The sequence below is a fragment of the Diospyros lotus genome, chromosome 7 (assembly GCF_014633365.1).
Source record: "Diospyros lotus cultivar Yz01 chromosome 7, ASM1463336v1, whole genome shotgun sequence".
NCBI classification, from domain to species: Eukaryota; Viridiplantae; Streptophyta; class Magnoliopsida; order Ericales; family Ebenaceae; genus Diospyros; species Diospyros lotus.
The window spans coordinates 15,994,171-16,004,588 of NC_068344.1; the positions used below are offsets into that span (position 1 = coordinate 15,994,171).

The window sequence follows — 10,418 nt, forward strand, 5'->3', positions numbered from 1 at the left end:
TACATAAAGTGTTAGATTTAAATATTAGGTGGTGGGGTCAGAATTGGAAAAGTGGCTATAGGATGCAAATAATTTGTTTGGATAGACTAAAAATATTTTTTCACATAAAATAGGTTAAAAACGAATTTATTGTTTGTAAAGTGATTAGTTTATGTAATTTCTACAAATTAGTTATGACATTTAATTTAAGTATCATCAAGTAATAAATATGATTTAAAATAATAAATTTATATTTATAATTTTGTATAATTGAATTTTAAAAAATTATTAATTTATATAAATTGACATCACATTAATAATAGTTCATAATAATGATCAAAATTATTAGTTTATAATAATAATAATTAAAATTATTATTATTAGAATCAATAATAATTTATATTTCATATTTGATAGTGTATAAGAGTGATTAAATTTTTATTTTTTATATATTACAAATTATAAAAACACACCCTACATAAATACTTACTTTCCTAAAAACCCTAATTGTGCTCCCATTCTCAAATTCTATCGACTTTGAAGAGCAGAAGAACTGAAGAGGGAAGAACGGCTGCCCTCACCGCCGCCTGCCCTCTCCGCCGCTCGCTGCCTCTCTGAGGCCTACAACCGCCGCTCGCTGCCTCTCTCCGCCGGCTTCGGAGAAGAAAGCCGAAGCCTCCTGCCCTCTCCGCCGTCTCTCACCGACACGGCTGCCCTCTCCGTCGTCTCTCACCGCGCCGGTTGCCCTCAACGCCGCTCGCTGCCTCTCTGAAGCCTACCACCGCCGCTCGCTGCCTCTCACCGCCGGCTTCAGAGAAGAAAGCCGAAGCCTCTCGCCGCCGTCTCCGTCGTCTCTCACCGCGGCCCTCTTCACCGCCTCTCTCTAGCCTACCACAGCCGCTTCCTGCCTCTGCCGGCTTCAGAGAAGAAGGCCGAAGCCTCTCGCCGCCGTCTCCGCCGTCTCTCACCGCACAGGCACAGCCTCATCTCAGCGGTTATTTTTTTGCATATTATTATTTGTCTATTTTTTATCTTTATGTCCATGTGCATACTGTGACCGGTGGAAAATAAGTGTATTTTTGTTGTTAAGGTACGTTTGATTGTAAGGGTAGAATTTGGGTAGAAAGAAAATGAATTCCAGAGAATTAAATTGCAGGAAAAATGAATTCTTATAAATTAGAAGTTTAAACTGTTTGATTGATATAATTTTTTACTTAAAAAATGATGTTATTTTCTATCTTCTACTGTTTGAGTAGTAATATTTTCTATAGAATTTGATAATTTTTATTTTTTATTTCTATACATTTTATCTATCACAAAAAATTAAAAATAATAATAAACATTCTCTATTTCTTAATTTGTGATGAAATATAGTAATAAAATAAAATAAAAATACACTCAAAAATTAAAAAACCCACGATCTCACCTTCTCTCACCCCTAAACCCACGGTCTCACATTCTCTCACCCCCAAACCCACTTTCTCACCCTCTCTGTCTCCCTCCTGCCATCGCCGTTGCTAGGCGTTTCTGAAGGTGCAGAAGATCGGGCCGACAACCCCATCGTCGATCTTCTAGGTTAGCGTCGATCTCCCGCGACCATGGCCAACAACCAGATCCTCGCCATTAGCTCCTCCAACCCCATTGTTGATCTTTTGCACCATCGGCTCTTCCAACCCCATCGTCGCCATCTGGGTCAGCTGCAACGTTGCCGCTATCACTATGAGTCTCTCTCTCTCTCTCTCTCTCTCTTGTGGAGATGGCGACGAAGCCCAATACGGAGCTCATCTTCGGCGGTGGATGGCAACTCACAGGAAGTCGGAGATGGCGATGAAGCCCGAGTCGGGGCTCGACTTTGGTGATGGATGGCAACGAAGAGGAAGGGGACGAAGCCGGCTCGAATGGGAGAGGAACTAGAGAAATCGAGGTGGATAGAAGTGAATGTGTTGTGCGCGTGGTGATTGAATTGCCTGGAAATGGAAAACAACCCCCGCCCCCAGGAAAATCATTTCCCGCAAAAGCTAGAAAAGAGCATCACGTGACCAAAAATGGGAACTTAATTTCCATAGAAAATAAGTGCAATCAAACATTGCCAAAGTTAGAACTTAGATGGAAAATACTCATTTTCCATAGAAAATGAGTGCAATCAAACAGGCCCTTAGAGTTTTTCTCTGTTGCAATTAATGAGTCGAGCTCGAGCCCGGCTCGTTAATTCAATTAATGAATCGAGCCGAGCTCAAGCTCACATTTCAAGCTCGGCTCGAGCCAGCGCTAAATGTTATCGAGCCGAACCGAGCTTCAAGTTCGGCTCGGTTCGTTTGCAACCCTATACCCTAAAGCTCTCTCTCTCCGTTCCGCCTTGAGCAGGCCGACCACCACTTGGCGGAGTCTGCCACCACCATCCCCTGTGCCCTCTCTGTTCTCCTTCACGCTGGCCACCACCACCAGCTCCGCCACCATCTCCATCTGTCTTCTTTCCTTCGCGAAGCACCAGCCACGGCCAGCGGTACCACACCTCCGTCCTTCCCTCTTCCTTCATCGACGTCGGACCGCAGTTACCATATCCGTCGTTCTTTGCGTTTTTGGCCGCCGTCGTTCCACCATCTTCGTGTCCGACCATCGGTAAGATTTTCGGCGACCCTGCAACTTTCGCTCTCTCTCTCTCTCTATATATATACATGCGTGAAAGGGGTTTTTCGAAAACTAAAACTTAGATATACCTAATTGAAGTGATGTGTTGCATTCTGTTTGACTGTTCATGATACATGTCTGTATGTTCTGTTGTAGGATTATGACATTTGGTATTTTTCTGACATAGTGGGACTAGGTTGAACAGAACACTAGCGTCCGCAATAGGGTTAGTATGATGACACGGTGGAACTTGGCATGCTATGACTCTGATATCTGTTTATGTTGGCAAGGCTCTGCTCGACTTATTTGGAGATCTAGGTGCAATATGTCACCACCTGTTATATATAGCATATAGAATTTTTAGTTCTGTAAACCTATCCCACACTTTGCTGCATTACATGTTTTTACCTTATTCTCCCTCTCTTTATATCCGACCCAATGAGGGAAACCCTAATCCTCTCTCTCTTTCATTCTATCACACTAAAAAGCTCATTGTTTCTTCCCGCAAACAAATTGTGATCAGTTGTTTTTCAGCAAGCCAACGACGACAATTAAGGGGTCTTGCACCCCTCCTTGGTAAAGACATGTTGGATTTTGGATATGTTGGTCACTGTGATTGGGAAACTCCAGCGGTGGGTTTTGATCACAGGCTACAGTCGGTAGTTAGGCTTCCCGACTGCTAGCTGCAAGTGGGGTTGTCATGGTGCATGTTGGACCACCTTACCAGGACTTGTATGATTGGAGCTCCTTGTTGATAGACCACTCGTCTGTCCACAATGGCAGTTGGTTTTGGAGCAGGGCTAGTGTCCATGGCTCCTTGTGGTAACTAGGGATTGACTGACTGTGCCCCTACAACTTTCTTCAAGAACGAGACATGAAACACCGGATGGATCTATCTCCCATTCAGTAATTGTAGTCTATAGGGCACATTGCTCACCTTAGACACAATAGGAAAAGGGCCAAAATAAATGGGGCTCAACTTGGAGACTAGTCCTCGGGATAAAGACTTGAGATGGGGCCTTTTCAACTTTAAATAGACTCTCTCTCCCACACTGAACTCTCTTTCACTTCTACCTTTGTCAGCCAATTGCTTCATCTGATTCCGAGCCATGGTTAGGTCTTTTTTAAGCTGTTGGAGGATCTGCTGCCTCTTTTGCAAATGTTCATCCATGACTACCACACTTGTGGGACTTGGTAGGTCTGGCAGTAGGGGTGGTTTGTAACCAAAAAGGGCCTCAAATGGTGGCATTTTAATGGTACTATGGTGTCTAGAGTTATACCACTGTTGTGCCAACCTTTTGGGTGTGCGAAACACATGCATCTCAGGTAGGTCTTCAGGCATTGATTGACGCTTCGTTTGTCCATTAGTTTCGGGGTGGTAGGCGAAGGATAGGTTAAGCTTAGCCCCCAAGGATTTCATCAAGGACTGCCACATAAGACTAGTAGTAAACACCTTGTCCTTGTTAGAAATTATAGTTTTTGGGATCCCATGCACCTTTACCACTTGATCTAAAAAGACTCACGCCACTTCTTGTGTAGAGTAGGGATGAGTAAGACTTAGGAAGTAGGCAAATTTGGTGAGCCGATCCACTACTACAAATATGCAATGATTCCCTTTAGATTTTGGTAATTCCTCAAATGAAATCTATTGCTACACTCTTCCATGCTTGTCCCAAAATTGGTAACAGTTGTAAGAGCCTTGGATAAGCCACCATCTTGGATAAGCCACAGTTTCATGCTTGCATCTTTTACACACATCACATGCTAACACAAACTTCATCACCTTCTCTTTGAGCTTGGGCTAACAAAATAATTGTTTCACCTTATGATAGATGTTCTGTACCCTCGAATGGCCTCCAATTAGGGATTCATGTAGGGCTTGTAGTATCTTCCTCTTCAACTCTGTGCAGTTTCCCACAACCAGCCTGCTTATCTCTTTCATAACTCTTGGCCACTTCTTGACACCACTTCGAAACTAAAGCTAAGATTGAAGTAGCTGCTCCCTCTTCATGGCATCGAGATAAAGCATCTGCTGCAATGTTCTCTTTCCCCATCTTATACTAAATGACATAATCTAAGCTCGTCAATTTAGTCATTCCCTTTCTTTGCAAATGGGTGTGAAGTTTCTTTTGTAGTAGAAACGTCAAACTTTTGTGATCAATCTTAATGATCAACCTACCCTTCTCCAGGTAGTGTCTTCGCTTGTCTACTGCAAAGATGATTGCTAACAACTCTTTCTCATATATACTAAGACCCATGTGTCTTGGGGCTAAGGCTTGACTTATAAAGTCTAAGGGCTTGTCTTCTTGCATGAGGACAACCCCTATACCCATCCTATTTGCATCAATCTCCACCACAAACGTCTTATTAAAATTCTGTAGGCCTAGTACTGGGGCTTCACTCATGGCTTTCTTCAATAATTCAAAGGCTGCTTCAGCCTTTTGATCCCACATAAAGCTGTCTTTCTTTCGCAACTTTGTGAGTGGCTTGTTAATTCCTCCATACCCCTTCACAAACCTCCTATAGTAGTCAGTCAAGCCCAAAAAACCCCTCAAGGCCTTAATGGTTGTAGGCCTTGGCCAATTGGTCATGGCCACTTGTCCCTCCGCGATGGCACACTTTGATCTCTTAATATACAATCGATTGAGTTTAAGAATCTCAAATGTTTTAGATGGAGGTCAAAGGTTGGGTTGTATATTAGAATATCATCAAAGAATACAAGTATGAAATCTCTGAGGTATGGTTCAAAAATCTAGTTCATTAGTGATTGGAAGGTAGCTAGTGCATTTGTTAGGCTAAAAGGCATGGCAAGGAATTCATAGTGGTCATGGTGGGTTCTAAATGCGGTTTTAGGTATGTCATGGGGGTTCATCCGAATTTGGTGATAATCGGATCTTAGGTCAAGCTTAGAAAAAATGGTAGCATGTTTTAACTCATCTAGCAAGTCTTCAATGACTGGGATAGGAAATTTGTTCTTGATGGTTATTTTATTTAACTGGCGATAATCAATGCAAAACTGCTAAAAACCATCTTTTTTCTTTACCAACTGCACTGGGGATGCAAAAGTGTTGTGGCTGGGCCTTATGAGTGATTTGTGGAGCATTTCCTTAACCAATTTTTCTATTTCTGTCTTTTGGTTAGGAGGGTATCGGTAGGCATGGATGTTAACAGGGTCTGTGTTGGGTTTAAGGTTGATTGTGTGGTCAATGGATCTGGTTGGGGGTAAGGAATGAGGCTCTACAAAGAGATTCTCAAATTTTGCTATTAGCATATTTAAGTAGATCAGAGTAGTATATCTCATTGTCAGATTGAAGGGGGCTGTTGATGGTCTACATAAATTCCCCTTCTGTTTCGAGCTCCTCCCATCCTTCAGTGGCTTGGATAGAGAACAGTTGAGCCACTTGATTCATCTTGTGTTTGAATAACTTCTGCAGTCTTATGCTCGTGATCATCTTACAAATTCCCAACTCCTTACTCCCTGTCAGTGTCATCTTCCTTCCCTCTTTCTTGAACGCCACCTCCATTTTGTTAAAGTCAAAGCAAATCAGGCTGGCATACTTCATCTAGTCAACCCCTAACACCACAACACACCCTCTCAATTTTAAGAGACTCAAATCAGCTTCAAACCCTTCTCCTTGCACTCCCAGCAGAACCCAGTGCATGTAGATTGGCTCATAACTTTATTGCCATTGGCTACGTTGACTGTCAATGGCTGTGTAGGGATCAAAGGGCATTTCAATCTCCTAGCTAATACCCTCATCCAAAAAAATGTGGGTGCTCCCATTGTCTATTAGGATGATAAGTCGGGTTTCCTCCATCTTCTCCTCTACTTTGATTATTTTATTGTTAGTCAATTCTTTTAAGGCTTGCAGAGATATCTCTCCATTGTTCTCCTCTTCCCCTTCTAGTAATAGGAGTTGTTTCTTACATTGGTGGCTGGGGAAATATTTATCCCCGCATTTGAAATAGAGGCCAGCCTGCCTCCTTTGTTCCATAGTCCTTCCACCTTGGTTGTTGGGAGCAGGTAATGCCAAATTCTTCATCTCGGGGGATCCCCTTCCAACTCCTTAGTGTGGCTCTTACTTTGTAGTAGGTTCCCTGTGGCAATTCCCCTAGTCATCATCCTCTGCTTCTTCATCAGTGCTTCCACCGTTAATTCATGGAACCTGGCACTATTAGCAGCATGCTTGAGAGTCATGGGCTGTAGCACTTTCTCCATTGGCCTCAACTCCTTGTTCAAGCCATTTATGAAACTTGAAATGAAATAGGCCTCTGTGAAATAGGGGTTATGAATAAGCATCAGGGCCTTCAGCCCTTCAAATTTCAATTGGTATTCCATCACCATTCCTGCCTGCCTGTTTTTGTTAAACTCCCCCACCACATCAGATAGGCTTCAATCTCCAAACCTCCTCAGTGAAATCCTCCCATTTGTAGTCTTCCTAGACCTTGGGACCACCCTTGGTACCACTCGTCCCCTGCATCATTAAGGTATGCTGCTGCTATAGGCACCTTCTGCCTCTCTCTGCTACCCCATACTATTCAAACATTCCCTCACACCTACTGATCCGCCAACGTGGACTCACTCTATTGAATAGCAGAATCTCCAAACACGGCATGGGTAAACCGTGCTGGTTTTGTCCCACCAGCGCCTCAGGCTGTCGTCCCCTTACATTCTCATCTGGCTCTCCATAATAATAAAAACTAATGACAACAATTTATGATTGACGTACATCATATGCTACTATACGTCAACGCTCACTATACTTTCACCTAATTAATAGAAATAACAAGGTTTGAGCTATGTTTGGTTTATAAGGAATATCAAATTTTTGGAATCAAATTTCAATGCAAGCATTAAATTGTTTCAGGAAAAACTATCTATATAATTTTACCTTAATTTACATGCATTTTATGGTAGAATTATACATAATCAATTCATGTACAAACTCTTGACATGATAGATTCATATTTTTCTGTAGTATTTCCAAAAGAAAAAAGAAAGCAGAAAGCATTATGATTAAGCAAACCTTTAGGTTTTTAGAATGATGCGCTGCATTTTCTTGATTTCATGCTGCATTTTCTTGATTTCACTCAGTAAGGGTAAGGGTAAACATTGATTGAGCTGTCACTAGGGAGAGGTTGGATTTGCACAACTAAGGGATTGTTTCTGTAGTTTAATGTTGTGATGGAACTACTATTTTTGGTACTCCAAGGCAATCATTTTCTTGAGCAATTTTAAATTTTCTGGCACTTAATTATTAGCAAACTGTCCTCGCCGTTCGAGTTAAATCCTCAATTTTATTGGTTCAACTTACAAATGTATATGTTGTTCATTCTCTATAGATTGTGAAATATCTGTTATGTGTGTGTAAATTGTTAAGTCTTTTCTTTCCTTTCTGGTAAACTCTTCTGATCTTTGATTTGCTCCAATCAACTCACCTAGGAGCCCTCAAATGATCTGCCTTAGAATTGTCATTTGACAACCTTGATTACAGACCACATCATCAGGTGGTATCTTACACTCTGTTTGGAATGAATGAACTTCATAGAATTTTGTGGAAATCATTTCTAATTTAAAATTTTCTTGTTTGGAGTCAGAAGCAACATGGATTTCAATTCATGCATCTTCTTTCATGTTAAACTGGATTCTATTTCCTGGAGATGCTCACTGATTCTTTGTGAGCTAGCAGCATCTATCTAACTCTTAAATTGGTTTGCTTGATTCTCATACGGTTTTTGCTATATCCTCTGCTAGATTAACTTGCATGGAATATTGTTCTCTTCCAGAAGATGTAGAACAATTGTCATTTTTTCGCCATCTCACAATTTATAACCATTTCCTTTGTATTAATCTTCAGGAGCTTGAGGTCATTATCTATCTTGAGAGGGAGCACCTCAGAGTGCTTACTCAACCCCCCCCCCCCCCCCCCCCCCCCCCACCGGCGCCCCCAAAAAAAAAAAAAAAAATTCACTTTCTCTCATCTCCTACATATGTTGTTTCTTTCTTCCCTATTTATGTATAATGGTGTGATGTATTTTTTTCTTTATGGTAGGCATACTTAAATGGGGATACTCAATAAAGAACCAGTTTTGTTGAACACTGATGCCATCAATGTTGATGATATGGCTGAGGATTTTGACGTGGAGGTTTCAGAATCAGATTCAGAAGATGGAAATGAAGATGTGAAGTTGACAGAACCTGCAAAAAACGCCATATACAACAAGGATGGTCTTCTTGATAAACTTGGAGACATTAGTTGGCCTGATAATGTGGATTGGATGCACAAGCTTTCCCTTGATATTAGTAGGGAGCAAGAAGTGGATGTGAATGATGACCTGGCAAGAGAGCTTGCTTTTTATACGCAGGCATTGGAAGGTACAAGGCACGCCCTCGTGAAGTTTCAGTCAGTGCGGCTTCCTTTTCTCAGGCCTTCCGACTATTACGCCGAAATGGTGAAAAGTGATAGTCACATGGAGAGAGTTAAAAGCCGGCTTTTGGCAGATAAGAGAAATATTGAGGAGGCAGAAGAGAGGAGGAAGGCTAGGGAGGCTAAAAAGATATCAAAAGAGATTCAGGCCCAGAAGCTCAAGGAGAGGGCAAAACAGAAAAAGGAGGAGATAGAATCAGTGAAAAAATGGCGGAAACAGAGGCAGCAGAGTGGATTTGCAGCAGGGGGTGACAAAGATGCTGATATAGGTTTGAGTTTCGAAGATGGAAAATCATTTGAAAGGTCAAATAAGAAGCGGCCTGGGGTGGCTCCTGGAGATCGATCTGGAGGTCGGTCAAGGCAAGGAGGTGGTGGAGGACGGGGGTTGAAGAGAGGAGGAGGTAAAAAGATGAAGGGTAGGGAATTCAGGGATTCCAAGTTTGGGTTCGGAGGAAGAAAAGGTCTGAGGAAGCAGAATAGTGCTGAGACTACAAACGATATAGGAGGTTTCAGCAAAGGTGCTTTCTCCGGAAACAAGAAGAGGAAGAGATGAGATAAAGGATGATGATGATGATATGATGCTGTGTCTGGCATGTGGAGCGAGCAGATGAAGAGGCAGTGAGGGAGCCCTGGGATTCCATTTTAAAAGCTATGCCCATGCCTATGCTAAAGAGCCATCTTCCGTCTTCCTAATGGATATTTTGCATGTTTTTTCATATGTGTGACATAGGCATGAGATTGCTTAGGTGATCAGGTCTGGTACATCTCATGCATCTCCTATTATTATTATTATTATTGTTTTTTGGGCTATGACTAGGTGTATTGAGCATATGATATTGGCTATATTTTGTCGCCAAGAAATGGCTGATTTTTGGCATTGTGGTTGTGGGTGATTGGTTTTCTTTGGTTGGTTGTGACTACTAGTAGCTCTTTTTTTTTATGCACTGTTGGGCATGATGGTAAGTGGTTGCAACGAGTGCAATTTTGTTCACCCCTTTAAGGGGGGTGAAGGTAACCCTTGTTACTTTGAGTTAAAAATCTATCTTGATCGTTACGAGGATTAGTCAAAATAGGTAGCCCAATATTACAAAGTCTCGCCCATTAGCCTCTTCCTCTGCCTCTCTCTCTCTCTCTCTCTCTTTCTCTGTCTCTCTCAATCTCCACTCTCTCTCCCCAGCAGCAACAGCGGCGTCATTCCTCTTTCATCCCCTCTAGCAACGACGTTTCTCTCTTTCTCTTTCTCACTAGCAACACCAACGTCCTCACCAGCAGCACCAGCGTCGGCACTAGTGCTGTCAGTTCTCCGGCGTCCCTTCCAACAACTTTCTCTCTCTTAAGTTTGTGTTACCTTGATCAGGTAGTGATTTGAGCTATTTTAAATGT

General features: G+C 42.1%; 1 protein-coding gene across 1 annotated transcript; it reads left to right on the forward strand.

Moving 5' to 3' along the window:
* The first annotated feature begins 486 nt into the window (after window positions 1-486).
* Window positions 487-9,955, forward strand: LOC127806259 (probable rRNA-processing protein EBP2 homolog). The gene is made up of 2 exons (XM_052343439.1): window positions 487-954; window positions 8,661-9,955. The coding sequence occupies exon 2, from the start codon at window positions 8,671-8,673 to the stop codon at window positions 9,586-9,588; it is 918 nt and encodes a 305-aa protein (XP_052199399.1). The 5' UTR covers window positions 487-954; window positions 8,661-8,670; the 3' UTR covers window positions 9,589-9,955.
* The last annotated feature ends 463 nt before the right edge of the window (window positions 9,956-10,418 follow it).